General features: G+C 36.7%; 1 protein-coding gene across 1 annotated transcript in view; it reads left to right on the top strand.

Annotated features, from left to right (window-relative positions):
* EFCAB13 (EF-hand calcium binding domain 13) overlaps positions 1-18,793 on the top strand; it is a 257,910-nt gene that overhangs the window by 226,165 nt on the left and 12,952 nt on the right. The window contains exon 21 of the mRNA XM_037810242.1: positions 7,061-7,135. Within this exon, the coding sequence (XP_037666170.1) occupies positions 7,061-7,135 (75 nt within the window). The remainder of the gene's footprint in view (positions 1-7,060; positions 7,136-18,793) is intronic.

Raw genomic sequence — 18,793 nt, 5'->3', positions numbered from 1 at the left:
GAATTGAATGACAATATGAAGCACACAAATATATGTGTTATGGGTGTCCCAGAAGGAGATGAGTAGGAGGAAATGATCACTGAAAATTACATATATAAAAGACATGAAATTACAGATCCAAAAAGCACAATGTAACCCAAACTGAACAGATCCAATAGACCTACTCCAAGACACTTACTGATCAGCCTGTCAAATTCCAAAGACAAAGAGAGAATTCTGAAAGGAGAAAGAGAGAAGCAATTCATCACATACAGGGGAAGCTCAATAAGACTAAGTGTGGATTTCTTAACAGAATTCATGGAGGCAAGAAGGCTGTTGTATGATATATTTAAGTTACTGAAAGAGAAAAATGGCCAACCAAGAATTCTATATCCAGGAAAACTGACCTTCAAAAGTGAGGGAGAGTTTAAAATATTTACTGATAAACAGACACTGAGAGTTTGTGAACGAGAGACCTGTTCTACCAAAAATACTAAAGGGAGTACTACAGGCTGATAGGAAAAGACAGGAGGGAGAAGTTTGGAGAAGAATGTAGAAATGAAGCTTATCAGAAAGGGTAACTAAAAGGGTAAAAAGAGAGAGAGAAAAAACAGATGTGACATATAGAATCCAAAGGACAAAATGGTTGAAGAAAGTACTACTTTTACAGTAATAACATTAAATGTTATTGAATTAGACTCCCCTATCAAAAGACAGAGATTGGCAGAATGGATTAAAAAAACAGGATCCATTTATATGCTGTCTACAAGAGACCCTCTTTAGATCCAAGGACAAAAAATAGGTTGAAAGTGAAAGGTTGGAAAAAGATATTTCATGCAAACAACAACTAGAAAATAATGGGGGTAGCTATATAAATACCAGACAAATTAGACTTCAAATCTAAAACAATTAAAAGAGACAAAGAAAGACACTATGTATTAGTAAAAGGAACAATGCATCAAGAAGGCATAACAATCTGAAACATTTATGCATTGAGCTAGAGTGCCCCAAAATACATGAGGCAAACAATGAAGGAAGAAGTAGACACCTCTAAAATAATAGTTGGAGACTTCAATACACCAATTTCATCAATGGATAGAACATCTAGACAGAGGATCAATAAAGAAACAGAGATCTTGAATAATATGATAAATTAGACTTGCAGACATTTACAGAGTATTGCACCCCACAATAGCAAGATACACATTTTTCTCAAGTGCTCATGGATCATTATCTAGGATAGATCACATGTTGGGTCACAAAGCAGCTCTCACTAAATTTGAAAAGATTGAAATTATACAAAGCACTTTCTCAGATCATAATGGAATGAAGTTGAAAATCAATAACAGGCAGAGGACAGGAAAATTCACAAATATATAGAGGATAAAAACACACTCTTAAACAACCAGTGGTCAAGGGAAGAAATTACAAAATAAATCAGTAAATATTTTGAGGTAAATGAAAATGAGGACGCAACATGACAAAACTTATGGGATACAGCAAAGGCAGTGCTGAGAGGGACATCTGTTACCGTAAACACCACCTATATTAAAAAAGAAGAAAGAGCAAAAATTGAGGAGTTAACTGCTCACCTGGAGAAACTAGAGAAAGAACAGCAAACTAACTCCAAAGCAAATGGGAGAGAAATAACGAAGATTAGAGCAGAAATAAATGAAATTGAGAACATGAAAACGTAGAGAGAATCAACAAAACCAGTAGTTGTTTCTTTGAGAAAATCAATAAAGTTGATAGACAGGTTGACAAAAAAAAGAGAGAGGATGCAAATAAGTAAAATGAGAAATGGAAGGGGGGACATAACTACTGACCCCACAGAAATAAAGGAGATAATGAGAGGATACTATGAGCAACTATAAGCTTAGAAACTCAACAACTTAGTTGAAATGGACAACTTCCTAGAAAAGCATGAACAACCACAGACTTGAGAAGAAATAGAAGACCTCAACAAACCAATCACGAGTAAAGAGATTGTATCAGTCATCAGAAACCTCCCAAGAAAGAAAAATCCAAGACCAAATGACTTCACATGTGAATTCTACCCAAGCATTCAAGAAAGAATTAGTACCAATCCTGCTCAAACGCTTCAAAAAATTGAAGAGGAGGGAAAGCTACCTAACCTATTTTATGAAGCCATCACCCTAATACCAAAGCCAGACACAGATACTACAAGAAAAGAAAATTACAGACCAATCTCTTTAATGAATATTGCTGCAAAAATACTCAAAAAAATACTTGCAAATTGAATCCAGCAGAGTATTAAAAGAATTATACATGACAAAAAAGTGAGTTTGATATGCAAAGGTGGTTCAACACAAGAAAATCTATTAATTTAATATACCACATCAATAAATCGAAGGGGAAAATCACATGTAAATCTCCATTGTTGCAGAAAAGACATTTGACAGAATTCAACATCCTTTCTTGATGAAAACACTTCAAAGGATAGGAATAGAAGGAAAGTTCCTCAACATAACAAAGGGAATATATGAAAAGCCCACCGTTAATATCATACTTAATGGGGAAAGAATGATGGCCTTCCCTCTAATATTTGGAACAAGGCAAGGATGCCTGCTGTCACCATTGTTATTCAACATTGTGCTTGAAGTTCTAGCTAGAGCCATTAGGCAAGAGAAAGAAATAAAAGATATCCAAATTGGAAAGGAAGAAGTAAAACTTTCATTGTTTGCAGATGATATGATCCTATATGTACAAAATCCTGAAAAATCTACAGCAAAGCAACTAGATCTAATAAACAAATACAAAAAATGGCACAGTACAAGATCACACAAAAATAAGTAGTGTTTCTATATGGTAGTAATGAGCAATCTGAGGAGGAAATCAAGAAAAAAATCTGTTTACAATGGCAACCAAAAGAATAAAATATTTAGGAATAAAATTTAACCAATAACATAAAGACCTATACACAGAAAACTACAAACAAAACATTGCTAAAAGAAATCAAGGAAGACCTAAGTAAATAGAAGGACATACTGTGTTCATTGATTGGAAGAATAAATATAGTTAAGATGTCAGTTCTACCTAAATTGATTTATAGATTCAATGCAATACCAAGCAAAATCCTGACAATTTACTTTGCAGAAATAGAAAACCAATAATCAAATGTATTTGAAAAGGCACAGTGCCTGGAGTAGCTAAAAATATCTTGAGAAAGAAAAATGAAGTGGAAGGTTTCACACTACCTGATTTTAAAGCATATTACAAAGCTACAGTGGTCAAAACAGCATGATAGTGGCATAAAGATAGATATACCGAGCGATGGAACTGAATTGAGAGTTCAGAAATAGATCCTCTCATCTACAGACAAATGATTTTTGATAAGGCAGCCAAGTCCACTCAACTGGGATAGAATTGCCTCTTCAACAAATGGTGCTTGGAGAAGTGGATATCCATATCCAAAACAATGAAAGAGGATCCCTATCTCACACCTTATACAAAAACTTTTAGAAGAAAATGTAGGAAAATATCTTAAAGACCTTGTGGTGGGTAGTGGTTTCCTAAACCTTACACCTAAAGTGCAAGTGATGAAAGAAAAAATAAATGAGATCTCCTCTAAATTGAATACTTTGGGGCATCAAAAGACTTTGTCAGGAAAGTAAAAAGGCAGCCTATGTAATGAGAGGCAGTATTTGGAAACCATATATTGGATAAGGTCTTAATATCCAGAATATACAGAGAGATCCTACAACTCCACAACAAAAAGACAACCCAATTAAAAAATGGGCAAAAGACATGGATAGACACTTTTCCAAAGAGGAAATACGAATGGCTCCAAAGCATATGAAAAGGTGTTCAACTTCATTAGCTGTTACAGATCAAAATCACAGTGAGATATCATCTCACACCTACTAGAATGGCCATTATTAAAAAAGAAATTACAAGTGCTGAAGAGGATGTGGAGAAATAGTTACACTTATTCACTGTTGGTAGGAATGTAGAATGGTGCAGCCACTGTAGAAGGCAGTTTGGTGGTTCCTCAGTAAGCTAAATACAGAATTGCCATATGATCCAGCAATCCCATTACTAGGTATATCCTTGAAAGAACTGAAAGCAGGGACACAAATAGACATTTTCACACCAATGTTTATAGTGGCATTATTCACAATTGCCAAAAAATGGAAACAGCCCAAATGTCCATCAACTGATGAGTGGTTAAACAAATTGTGGTGTATACATGTGATGGAATATTATGCAGCTGTAAGACAAAATAAAATCATGATGCATGCAGCAACATGGATCAACCTTGAGGACTTTATGTTGAGTGAAATAAGCTAGAAACAAAAGGACAAATGTTTGGTCTCACTAATATGAACTGACTATAATGAGCAAACTAGAGCTAAATTAGAGAGCACATGTTATTAGGAGATAGAAACTGGGCAGAGGTTGGGCAGTTGATGCTTAAAGAGTACAGAATGTTCAATAAAGTTGATTATAAATGTTCAGAAATGGATAAAACAATACTATGTGATGGTAACACAATACTGTAAGTGTAATTAACAAAGCTGAGTGTGAGTATGATTGAAAACAATAAGGCTAGAGTCATGTATGTCACCAGAAGGCAAGCTAGAAGATAAAGACTGGTACTGTATAACTTAACAAAACCTAGAGTGAACAATGATGGTAGTTAATTATACAAACATAATAAAGTTTTTACATGAATGAGAATGATGTATGTCACTGTTATAAGGTGTTAAAAATGGGAAAGTATATGGAAAAATACAATTAATGCAAACTAAGGTCTGTAGTTAACAGTAGTGCTGTAATATTCTTTCATTAATTGTAACAAAGTCAATATACCAAAGCTAAATTTAAATAAGAGGGGCTATAAGGAAGGAGTATGGGATTTTTTTTTCTTTCTTTTTTTCCTTCTTTCATTTAGGAAGAAATGGGAATGTTTTCATATAGACTGTGGTGGTGAATGCATAACTATGTGATTATACCAGGAGCCATTGATTGTACATTTAGGATGGATTTATGGTGTGTGAATAAAACTGTTTTTTTTTTTAAATAAACAGAAAACTATATGTCATGGAAGAGATTTGGAGAAAGAGGTATACTATTCACTGTTGTTGGGGAAGTGGAATTGTGCAGCCCCCCTGGAGGGCAGTGTGGTGGTTTCTGTAAGCTGGGAGTGGAGTTGCCACATTATTTGACAATCCCATTACTAGGTATATGCCTGAATGAAATGAGAGCAGGGACATGAATAGATACAGACACACTTGTGTTTATGGTGTCATTATTCATGATTGCCAATGGATGGAGGTGGCCCAAGGGTACATCGACTGATGAGTGGAAGGGCAAAATGTGGCATGTACATACGATGGGATAGTGTACAGCTACATAAAGGAATGAAGTTGTGAGGCATGCACCGAGGTGGATGAACTTGAGGACATTATGTTGAGTGAAATAAGTCAGAGACAAAAGGACAAATATTGTATGGTCTGTGATATTGTCTGTTTGTTAAAACTTCAGCATCAGTGTGAGACCAAATGAGGAGATATTTATTTTGTCCAAAATTTAAATTCTCTGTAGCACACTATCTAATTTAACCTGTCTGGTCAGTTTATTTAAACAAGCTAATTACATGGAACCTAGAATAGGAAATGAGATCTTGTTATTCTGTACATGTTAATGTAATACCCTGACACATTCCAGAGTATTTTGGGCAAAAAATTAAAAAAAAAGTATTTGCAAAGTCCCTTGAGGGACTGGAGAAAAAAATGTGAAACTATTAAACTTCCCCATGTGGGGAATTCCTGATATTCTCTCAAGCATTAGGGACTCCCAATTTATTAAGCCAAGCCCTTGATCTTGAGTCTTGCACTTATGAGACATGTTTCTGTAATGGTGAAGCTAAGCCTACTTATAATTATGCCTAACAGTCACCCCCATAGAACCTCTTTTGTTGGCCAGATGTGGCTTCTCACTATAAGCCATACTCAGCCAATAATCTCACTACCCTCCCCACTACGTGAGTCGTGACTCCCAGGGGTGTAAGTCTCCCTGGCAAGGTGGGACATGACTCCCAGGGATGAGCCTGGCCCTGGCATTGTGGGATTAACAATGCCTTCTTGACTAAAAGGGGAAAGAAATGGAACAAAATAAAGGTTCAGTGGTTAAGAGATTTCAAATAGAGCCAAGAGGTCATTCTGGAGGTTACTCTTATGCAAGCTTTAGCCAGATATTGCAATTTGCCACAGAATGCCAATCCCCAACCAACAGTGTTCCTGAAAACCCTAAAGAATACCCTGAACTCTATCTAAGACTCTATAAAAAGTTTTACTTACTAAGTTCATTTTTTTTTTCAGAAACTTAAAGCCTTCTAATGGCTCCTATGCCAGATAAGCCCTGAAACCCAGACCTGTCTCTCCAAGAACATCAACCAGTTTCATTCCTCTAACCCCTAATTTTGACACCCCTTTTCTGCATGAAGAAATTAGAATGGTCATTGCCAGATATCCCTGAAGATTTAGAGAATGATAAATGAGAGAGAGGAGTTGTAATAGAGAAGTTAGGATTTAACAAATAATTATAACTACTGACTCATTATATAGATATTTCTTTGTAGTTAAAAGTAGCCGGAAGGAAATACCTGAAAATGTATCAGTAGCCTTGATATTTGATAATGATTGTATAACTATGTAGCTTTTATCTTGTGACCATGTGATTGTAAAAACCTTGGGACAGACACCCACTTTATCCAGTGTATGGGTAAATGAGTAATAAAATAAGGACTTGCATGAAAAAATAAATAATAGGTTGGGAATATGGGAAAAAATATCCCTTCATCAACTATGGACAGTAGTTAATAGTACTACTTTAATAATCTTTCATCAATTGTAACAAATGTAACTATTGTTAAAAATGGTAGAATTACAAAAAAGTGCTATCATCATTTGCATCAAATTTTACACATCAATGCAAGTGCTGGTGGTGGGGTGGTTTATGGGATTCCTGTATTTTATGCATGATTGTTCTGTAAGCCCACAATTTCTTCAATAAAATTTTTTTAAAAAACTTACTTTATTTCTTTTTAACTTTGCAGAAAGAAAAATGATCTTAAATAATGTAATTGGTGTTGTGACTAATTATCCACCTAAACCATCAACACCATTCAACAGTAAGTATAGTAAAAGATGAAAATTAAAAATAAGTTTGTAAGGCCATTCTATGGTATTCTACCTTTTCTAAAATGCAGTTTGTTTTCCCCTGTATTTTCAATGCTGTCCTTAATTTCCTTTGCTTTGAGACATTGAAATCTGCTTTCTTATTCCTTCTGATTTCAATATATGCTTTGATTACAATGAATTGTTTAGCATCATATACTTGGGCCATTCTTCCTCAAAGCTAATATTTGTCTCAGTATATGCTTCATTATGAAGGTATCATACTCTAGTGGAAAATCTTCAGGACCATGTATTTGGCAATGGATTTTTAAATATGACACCAAAAGCATGAACAACAAAATAAAAAAATAGATAAATTGGACTTCATCAACATTAAAAACTTTTGTGCATCAGAAAGGACGTTATCAGAGTGGATATAAGCAGATAACAGAGTAGGGAGCTCCAGGACTCAGTGCTTCCAGTAAAACAACTATTAAATAGGCAGGAACTGTCTGAAATGACTGTTTTGAAACTCCAGAGGCCAGAAGAACATTGTTTAGCATCCAGGAGAGGGGGGAGGGGGGAGATTGACAAATTATAGTAAGAACAGTAAATTACTCCCCCCACATGGTGGCTGTGGTGCCAATCCACCTACTCTTGTGGCAGGCCAAGATGGAGTCTAGCCCCTGGCTAGCTGCTAGAGACAGAAAGGGTCATAAAAACCCTCTTCCCCAAGATCAGGGGTAGGCACTGCTGATCACTGACCATGACTTTTGATTAGTGACTTTGGATCACTGGGGCTCTGGCTCAGAGGGACACTATTGTTTCAACCCTCCCTCGGCACATGTGGTAGCAGCCATTGTTTCATCCTGCCCCAGGGCAGTGATGGCAGTGGAAACTTAAAGACACTGCGCTGCCTCAATGCTATAGGGGAAGTTAGTTGAAGGGCTACATTTGCTGGGCAGTCTGGAAGCTCAACTTTGGGGTAGTATTGGAGAAGCTCTTGGTGCCCTTACTGATCCCCTCCTGAGGGCACTTTGGAGTCAGTCTGTGCTTACTTTCTGGGTCCCTGGACCAGTTTTAGTCAGGAGAGACTGACTTGGGAAAGTCCTTTCTGTTGTGATCTCCTCCCAGAATCTGCTCTCCAGGTGAAAGCATCTTGAGACAACAAAAAGGGTGTAAAAACTATAGAGGCGGATAGTCTAGGAGAAAGGACTGCCAGCATCAAACATCCAGGAGAGGGAGGCCTGTCTCCTGGGAAACAGAGGGGACAATCAAACTCCTGTAAACAGGGAAGTACAAAACAAATAACAAAAAAAGCCCAAGACAAGACAGAGGCCCAGAAAGACAGAGAAAACCATGCACACAGCATTTGCCTTGGACAGACCTTCCTGATAGTAGGGCTGAAGCTCAAGAAAATCCCTGTCATATTACCAGCTGGTTACAAAACCAAGTAACAGACATCTCAGGGGACAAATCTCAGAATTAGTATTTTTTAAAATATTAAAATGTACAATGTGCAACAACAGAGTACATGAGAAACAAAAAACAGGGAAATGATATTCGTCCAAGGAAGAGGATAAAAATCATCAATGCAGATAGGAATGTGGATATACCAAAAAAAGCCTTTAAAAAATTATCTTAAAAATGCTTGTAATGGTTGGGTTCATGTGTCAGTTTGGCCAGGTGATGATGTCCAAGTGTGTGGTCAAGCAAGCACTGGCCTAACCGTTACTTCAAGGACATTTGTGGCTGGTTAATAAACGAGAAGGCTGGTTTATTAAATCATCAGTCAGTTGACTGCATCTGTGACTGATTACATCAATGAAGGGTGTATCTTCTGCAATGAGAGAATTCAGTCAGCTGGATTTAATCCAATCAGTTGAAGACTTTTAAGGGAGAAAGAGAGAGAACCTTCACTTCTTCAGCTAGCCAGCCTCTCCTGAGGAGTTCATTGAACCCCTTCATTGGGGTTGCCAGTTTGCTGCTTGCCCTAAGGAATTTGGACTCATGCATCCTGCCCTACAGAATTTGGACATGTGCATCCCCACAGTAGCGTAAGACACTTTTATGAAATCTTATATTTACAGATATCTCTTGTTGGTTCTGTTTCTCTAGAGAGCCCTAACTAATACAGTGCTCAAGGAGATACAGGGAAAAACAGAAAGAACTAAAGGATATCAGGAAAACAATGAATGAACATCATGACAGTCTTAGTAAAGGGAAAGAAATTTTAAGAAAGAACCAAAGAGAACTACTGGAGTTGAAGACTACAATGACTGAAATAAAAATGCCAGGAGGGTTTCAAGAGCAGACTGGAGCTGGCAGAAGAAAGAGTCAGTGAACTCAAAGACAAAGCACTTGAAATGAGTCAGGCTAAGGAGGAGAAAAAAAAAAAAGAACTATTAAAAGTGAAAATAGCATAAGACACCTCTGGGACACCATCAAGCATATCAATACATGCATGATAGGAGTCCTAGAAGGAGAAGAAAGAGAAAGGGGCAGAAGGAATATTCAAAGAAATAATGACAGAGAACTTCCCAAACTTAGCAAAAGACATGAATATGCACATCCAAGAATCCCAGAGAATACTAAAAGGATAAATATGAAGAAAAATACACCCCATCGTATATTGATCACAGTATTGAATGCAGCAGAAAAGGGGAGAGTTCTGAAAGCTGCAAGAGAAAAGCAACAAGTTACATACAACTGAGTCTCACTTATGTGGAGTGCCAATTTCTCATCAGAAACCATGGAGGCAAGAAGGCAGTGGGTTGAAATACTGAAAGTGCTGAAGGTATTCAACTGCCAGCCAAGAATTTTATATCTGGCAAGAATATTTTTAAAAATGAGGGAGAGATGAAGACATTCTTAGATAAAGCTGAGGAAGTTCATCACCACTCAATCTGCCCTATAAGCAATGCTAGTAGGAGTTCTTCAGTCGGAAATGAAAGGATTCTAGAGTGGTTCAAAGCAGCATAAAGAAATAAAGACCTACAGTAAGGTAAGCATTTGTGTAATTATAAATGCCAGTATCATTGTATTGTATTGTTTTGTATGTAACTCCACTTCTTACTTCTTACAGGTGCTGACATGCAAATACATAAAAAGTAATGTTAAATCTAAGTTTTTGGACATACAGTGCACAAAGATATAAGTGGTAACAAGTATAAAAAATGGGGATTGCAGGGCAGAGGGGTATAGGAAAAGTATATGTGCATGCTATTGAATTGAAGTTGGTGTCAAACCAAATATGACTTTTATATGTTTAGGGTGCTAAATTTTAACCCCGTGATAACCAAAAGGAAAGCAGATGAAAAATACATCCAGATTGAAATGAGAAGGCACTCAATATGGTACAATAAAAAAAGCAAATAAATATAAAAGTAGGCTTTTATGGAAGTGAGAGACAAAAAAGACATAAGACTTTATGAAGGCTAAATAACAAAATGGTAGAAGAAAGTTCTATATTATTAGTAGTGAATTTAAATGTAAATGGATTCAATGCCCCAGTCAAAATGCAGAGATTGGCAGAATGGATAAAAGAGCATGACCCAACTATATGCTGTCTATAAGAAGTTCACCTTGAAGTCAAAGATACAAGTAGGTTGAAAGTGAAAGGATAGAGAAAACATACGGTGCAAGTAGTAACCAAAATTGAGCTAAGGTGGCTATACTAATATCAAATAAAATAGATAACAAGTCAAAAACAATTATGAGGGACAAAGGTGGTCGTTATATACTAATAAAGGGGATAATTCAAAGATGTAACAAATACGCATACACACACACACACACACACATACTCCTAACAGCAGAACTCCAAAATATATGAAGCAAATACTGACGTATTTGAAGGGAGAAATTGACTGTTTTATATTAGTACTAGCAGATGTTAACATACAACTCTCAATAATGGATAGAACATCTAGTCAGAAGATCTGTAAGGAAGTACAGGACTTTAATGATACACTCAACCAACTAACCTAATGAGCATATATAGAACATTGCATCCAACAAAAACAAAATGCATATACTTCTTAAGTGTACATGGATCATTTTCCAGAATAGATCATATGTTGGGTCACAAAACAAGTCTCAATAAATTAAAAAATATTGAAATCATACAGTGTGTATTCTCCAACCAAAATGGAATGAAGTTAGAAATCAACAACAGGGAGAAATTGAAAATTCACAAATCTATATGAATTAAACAACATACTCTTAAACAACCAGTGGGTTAAAGAGGACATGAGGAACAAAATTAGGAAATATCTTGAGATGTATGAAAATGAAAATACAACACACCAAAACTTGTGAGAGGGAGTGAAAGGGAGATTTATAGCTCTAAATGCTTATATTACAAAATAAGAAAGGGACCTAACTTCAGAACTGGAAGAACAGGAAAAAGAAGAACAAACTAAACCTGAAGTGAGCAGAAGGAAGGAAATAACAAAGATCAGAGTGGAGATAAATGAAATAGAAGACACAACAACCAAAAAAACACAGGTAGAGAATCAACAAAACCTAAGATGTTCTTTGAAAAGATCAATAACATTGACAAAACTTTAGTGAGACTGACAAAAAAAGAAAGAGGATAGCAAATAATGAAAATAAGAAATAAAAGGGGAGCATTACTACCAGTTCTGCTGAAATAAAAAGTACCATAAGAGAATACCATGAGCAACTGTGTGCCAAAAATTAGATAACCTATATCATGTTGACAAAGTTTTAGAAGCACATGAACTACTTATGTCAACTCAAGAAGAAATAAAATACCTCAAAACATAAAAAATCTCCCAACAGAAAAAGCACAGTACCAGATGACGTCACAGGTGAAATTTTCCAGTCATTCCAAGAAGAATTAAGACCAACCCTGCTGAAATTTTTCCAAAAAAATTGAAGAGGAGGGAATACTACCTGACTCATTCTATGAAGCCAGTATTACCCTAATACCAAAACCAGATAAAGATAAACTACAAGAAAAGAAAATTACAGGCCAATCTATTGAATATTGATGCAAAAATCCTCAACAAAATACTTGCAAATCCAATCCAACAGCAAATTAAAGGAATCATCCACCATGACCAAGTGAGTTTTATTGCAGGTATGCAAGAGTGGCTAAACACAAGAAAATCAATTAGTGTAATACACATTAATAAATTGAAAGGGAAAAACCAAATGATCATCTCAATTGATACAGAAAAGGCATCTGACAAAATCCAGCATCCTTTATTTACAAAAACACTTCAAAAAGTAGTAATAAAAGTGTTAAAAATGTACTTAAAAGTAATAAAAGGAAACTTCCACAACATGGTAAAGGGCATATGAAAAACCACAGCTAACATCATACTCATACTCAAGCTTTACCTCAAGATTGGGAACAAGACAAGGATGCCCACTAACACCACTGTTATTTAACTTTGTGCTAGATGTTCTAGCTAGAGCAATTAGGCAAGAAAAAAGAAATAAAAGACATCCAAGTAGTAAAGGAGGAAATAAAACTTTCACTATTTGCAGAGGACATGATCCTATATTTAGAAAGTCCCAAGAAATCTATGACAAAGCTACTAGAGTTAAAAAAAGAGTTCAGCAAAGTGGCAGGATAAAAGATCATACAAACATCAGTAGTGTTTCTATACACTAGTAATGAGCTATCCAAGGAGGAAATCAAGAAAAAATATCCATTTACAATAGCAATTAAAGGAATCAAATACCTAGGAATAAAGTTAACCAAGAATGTAAAGGACCTATATTCAGAATAGAGCTACTGTGGAAGACGGTTTGGCAGTTCCTCAGGAAGCTAGGTATAGAGCTGCCATAAGATCTGGCAATCCCACTGCTAGGTATATATCCAGAAGGACTGAAAGCAGGGATGCAAACAGACATTTACACTCTGATGTTCATAATGGCATTATTCATGATTACCCAAAGATGGAAACAACCCAAGTGCCCAACAGATGAATGGATAAATAAAATGTGGTATGTACATATGATGGAATCTTATTCAGCGGTAAGAAGAAATACAGTCCTTAAGCACGTGACAACATGGATGATCCTTGAGGACATTATGTTGAGTGAAATAGGTCAGATGCAAAAGGTCAAGTATTATATGATTTTACTAATATGAACTAACTATAATATGTAAATTAACAGATAAAATCTAGAATATAGGTTACCAGGAGATAGAATGAGGTTAAAGAATGAGGGGCAGATGCTTAATATATGCAGAATTTTTCACTAGGTGGAATGTTTGGAAATGGATGGAGGTGATGGTAGCTCATTAAGGTGAGTGTAATTAACAGCACTGAATTATGTATGTGATTGTGGTTGGAAGGGAAATTTTAGAGTCTTGTATGTCACTAGAAGGAAAGCTTGATTAAAACATGGGTCTGTATAATCCAGTGAACTCTGTGGTGGATGATGACTTTGATTAACAGTGCAAATAAAGTTCTTTCATGAACTGGAACAAATGTAAGTCACTATTACAAGGACTTGATAGAATGATACATGGGGAAAAACGCATCTGTTGCAAACTATGGAATATAGTTAACAGTAATATTTTAATATTCTTTCATCAGCAGCAACAGATATACCACACCTAAGCTAGGGGTCAATAATATGTGAAGATAGGGGTTTTGGATGCTTTGGGTGTTGTTTTTTGAGTAATGAAAATGTTCTGAGATTGATTGTGGTGATGAATGCACAACTATGTGATGACACTGTGAGCCATTGATTGTATAGTTTTGATGGATTGTATGGTGTCTCAGTAAAACTACAATAAAAAAGAAAAATGAGAAGACTTAAGTCCAATTCTGCTCAAACTCTTCCATAAAATTTAAGAGGAAGAAACACTCCCTAAGTCATTCTACAAGGCCAACATCACTTTCATACCAAAGCCTGATAAAGGTACCACATGAAAAGAAAACTACAGACCAATATCTCTTATGAATATCGATGCAAAATCCTTAACAAAATACTAACAAACTGAATCCAATAGCATATTAAAAGAGTTGTACACCATGATCCAGTGGGATTTATTCTCAGTATGCAAGATTGGTTAAAAATAAGAAAATCATTAATGCAATATGCCACATTAACAGAATGAAGAAGAATCACATGATCATCTCAATTGATGCAGAAAATGCGTTTGACAAAAAGCAGCACATTTTTTTAAATGCAATTTTATTGGAATATATTCACATATCATACAGTCATCTAAAGTGTACAATCAGTTGTTCACAGTATCATCACATGGTTGTGCATTCATCCCCACAATCAATTTTATTAACATTTTCATTATTCAAAAAAAAAAATAATAAAAAAGAACTCCCCAAACATCTCATATTCCTTTCCCTGCCCCCTATTATTCATTTACTTTTTGTCCCACTTTTTTCTACTCGTTTGTTCATACACTGGAAAAGGGAGTGTGAGCCACAGGTTTTCATTATCACACAGTCACACTGCATAAGCTATACAATTATATGATCATCTTCAAGAATCAAGGATACTGGGCTGCTGTTCAATGGTTTCAGATATTTCTTTCTAGCTGTTCTAGTACACTAAAAACTAAAAAGGGATATCTAAATAATGTGTAAGAATAACCTCCAGAATGACCTCTCGACTCCATTTAAGATCTCTCAGCCACTGAAACTTTATTTTGTTTTATTTCTCTTCCCCATTTTGATCAGGAAGTCTTTTTCAATCCCATGATGCCAGGTCCAGGCTCATCCCCAGGAGTCATATCCCACATTGCCAGGGAGATTTATACCCCTGGGAGTCATGTCCCACATAGGAAGGAGGGCAGTGAGTTTACCTTCCAAGTGGGCTTAGAGAGAGACAGGCATATCTGAGCAACAGAAGAGGTTCTCTGAGGGGTGACTCTTAGGCACCATAATAAGTAGGCTTGGCCTCTCCTTTGCAGTAACAAGCTTCATAAGGGTAAACCCCAAGATCGAGGACTTGGCCTACTACAATGGTATTCCCCAATGCTTGTAAAAATATCAGGAATTCCCCAGGTGGGGAAGTTCAATGTTTCCACATTTTCCCCCAGGCGCTCAAGGGGGCTTTGCAAATACTTTTTATTTTCTGCCCAAATTACTCTGAGATGTATTGAGGTTTCACGCTAACCTGTATAAATCAGCCAGATCTTGCCCCCGTTCAAGGTTGCATGTAATTATGGTGTTTGAATAAACTGACTATCCAAGTTAAATTATATAACATGCTACAGAAAGTACAGATTTTGCACCAAATAAACATCTCTTCCTTTGGTCTCACACAGAAGTTGAGGCTTTAAAGCACAGTCAATATCATTCTTTTTCCATTAGTCTGGTTTACCTTAGTTCTAATCAAGTCCATTTTGTTCATATCTCTAACTGAAGTCTAATCTTGTTTTCAGCTTTTTAAACATTTGCTGTTTGGGGTAATGCTACCATTCATAACTGATAAACTCTGGCTCTGAGTCTCAGGTGTCACACAGATACCCAAAGTTACAGGGACTGACCAGATTCTGCTCAGCATCTCAGAATTTAGAGATAACCATTATAGCTCATGAATAGATGTGACTGCTGTAAGAGCTTACAATCTAGGAACCTTCACCATATGCTTTCCCCTGAAAACCTATGTTCTCAGAGTTTGCACTTTACAGTTAGTCCATATTAGTGTGGTATTATAATGTTTGTCTTTTCAATTCTGGCTGATTTCACTAAACATAGTGTCCTCAAGGTCCATTCACCTAGGTGCATGCCTCACAACTTCATTTCTTCTTGCCACCACTTGGTAATCCATTGTATGTATACACCACAGTTCACCATTCCATTTATTAGCAAATGTATCCTTAGGCCACCTCCATCCATTGTGAACTGTGAATATGGCTACCATAAACACCAGTGTGCAATGTCCACTCATGTACCTGCACTCAGTTCTTCCAAGTATATACCCAATAACGCAGTTGCAGGACCGTATGGCAACCCCATAGTTAGCTTCCTGATGGACTGCCCCATTCTACTTCCCTACCAACAGGGAATAGGTGCATCCCTCTCTCCACATTTTCTCCAGCATTTGTATCCCTCTGTTTATTTTTTGAATAGTTTAACTCACACACCATGGAATCCACCCTAAGTAACCAATCAGTGATTCCCAGTGTAATCACATGATTATGCATTCACCACCACAATCCGTGTGAACACATTTCCTTCTCTTCCCCAAAGAAAGAGGAAAAGGAGGGAAAAAATGAAGAAAAAAATATGAAAGATAGAAGGAAAATAAAAATAAAATACAAGTTCAGACAACATCACCACCACCAAGAATCCCATATCACTCCCTTATATCCCCTTCTTATAGATATTAGCTTGGTATATTGCCTCTGTTACAATTAATGGAAGCATCTTTCAATGTTACCATTAACTATAGACTCTAGTTTACATTGTTTTCATTTTTTTCTCCATACCATCCAATTTTCAACACCATTTGTTCTCCCTCATTTAAAAACATTCTTATATTTGTACATTTATTCACCATCATTGACCACTCTAGGTTTCACTAAGTTATACAATCCCAGTCTTTATCTTCTATCTTTCCTTCTGGTGTCATACATGCCCTTAGCCTTCCTCTTTCAACCATACTCACACTCAACTTTGTTCAGAGTATTTACAATATTGTGTTACCATCACACACTGTTATGTTATCCATTACATTTCTGGATCTACACAATCAACCCTGTTGAACCTTTTGTACTCTTTCAGTATGCTGGTCTCTAACCTCTTTTTAGCTCCTGATCACCTGTGTTCTCAACTCTCAAATTTCACTCATCAATCAATGTTAGTCCATTTTCGTGAGAACGTATGGTATCCATCCTTTTTTTTTCTGGCTAATTCCACTCAACATAATGTGTGCTGCCTACCATTTTGTCTTTTGGATTTTAAGTCGTATTTTATTTTTATTTTTTCCTCTCTCTCTCTTTTTATCCTTATTGAGAGTCTTCATTTCTATTCTATTCTCCAAACCTCTTTCTCCTGTCTTTTCCTATCTGCCTATAGTGCTGCCTTTGGTATTTCTTGTAGAGCAGGTATCTTGTTCACAAACTCCCTCAGTGTCTGTATGAAAACATTTTAAACTCTCCCTCATTTTTGGAGGACAGTTTTGCCAGTTATAGGATTTTTTGTTGGCAGTTTTTCTCTTTCAGTATCTTGCCTCCATGTTTTGTACTGAGAAATCCGACATAGTCTTATCAAGCTTCCTTTGTATGTGATGGATTGCTTTTCTCTTGCTGCTTTCAGAATTCTCTCTTTGCCTTTGATATTTGATAATCTGATTATTAAATGTCTTGGAGTTGGTCTACTCAGATCTATTCTGTTTGGGGTACACTGTGCTTCTTGGAGCTATAACTTTATTTCTTTTATAACAGATGGGAAATTTTCAGTGATTATTTCCTCCATTTACTTTGTCCCTTTTCCCTTCTCTTCTCCTTCTGGGACACACGTGACATGGATATTCATGTGCTTCATGTTGTCACTTAGTTCCCTGAGACCTTGCTCATATTTTTCCATTCTTTTCCTTATCTCTTCTTTTGCATGTAGGATTTGGATGTCCTGTCCTCCAGTTCATGAATCCTTTCTTCTGCCTCTTCAAGTCTGCTGTTATATGTCTCCATCGTGTTTTTCATCTAATCTATTGTGCCTTTCATTCCCATAAGTTCTGCAGATTGTTTTTTCAAACTTTTGAGTTCCTCCTTATGTTTGCACAATGTCTTCTTTATATCCTTCATCTCTATTGCCATATCTTCCCTCAGTTCATTGATTTGGTTTTTTAATTGATTTAGGAGATTTGTTTGATTAATAATTATTGTTTCAATTCCTGTATCTCAGTTGAAGTGCAAGTTTAATCTTTGACTGGGCCATATCTAAATTTTTCCTAGTGTGATTTGTAATTTTTTGTTGTCTAGGCATCTGGTTTCCTTGATTACCCCAATCAGATTGTCCCAGACCAGGTGGGGCCAGGTCTCAGCAGGAGGCTGTATTCAGTATCAGGTTTCACTGAGGGTGAGACCCAGCAGATTTTCAGACTTTCCTGTGAGGCCTCTAGACTCTGTGCTTTTCCTATCCTGCCCAGCAGGTTGTGCTTATCAGCCCACAGCTCCCCACCAGTGTCAAGACGTGCGTTGCCTGTCCAAGCCAGGGTCTGAGACTGTCAGAAGCCAAGCTTAGCCTGTTTCTGTTGTTTTTTTTCCCCCATGCCCTGGGGTCTGAGTTCTCTGAGGGAAGGCCGCCACATGAGCTGGGCCCTGCCCCCCCTCTTTTCTTAGGGAAGATAAGTCCTTTAGGGAATTTTTTTCTACACTTGAGTTTTTCCTTTGACTCTCTGTCTATCTTCACTCCACCCTTGCCTGGGTCAGTCTGACAATTGAAAAGGCCTGAGGATTTCTCTAATGAGCCATTTAGAATGAGAGAAAAAAAGGGAAAAAACCAAGAAATCCCCTTTTCAGAGCCAGTGCCCAGCCCTCCAATTCACCAGCCAAGAACTGGAATTGGTACCGATTTCTGTGTGCCCCTTTTCTTGAGACACAGGCCTTTTCCAGTTTTCTGAGCTCAGTGGACTCCAAAAGCCTCTGTTTTTATTTATTTATGTATTTTTTTCTCATCAGCCCTGCCTCCTCTCTGCCAGGATAACCCTCT

The sequence above is a fragment of the Choloepus didactylus genome, chromosome 18 (assembly GCF_015220235.1).
Source record: "Choloepus didactylus isolate mChoDid1 chromosome 18, mChoDid1.pri, whole genome shotgun sequence".
Lineage (NCBI taxonomy): Eukaryota > Metazoa > Chordata > Mammalia > Pilosa > Megalonychidae > Choloepus > Choloepus didactylus.
Note: the sequence above shows the minus strand (reverse complement) of the source record. Positions and strands in the feature narration are given on the sequence as shown.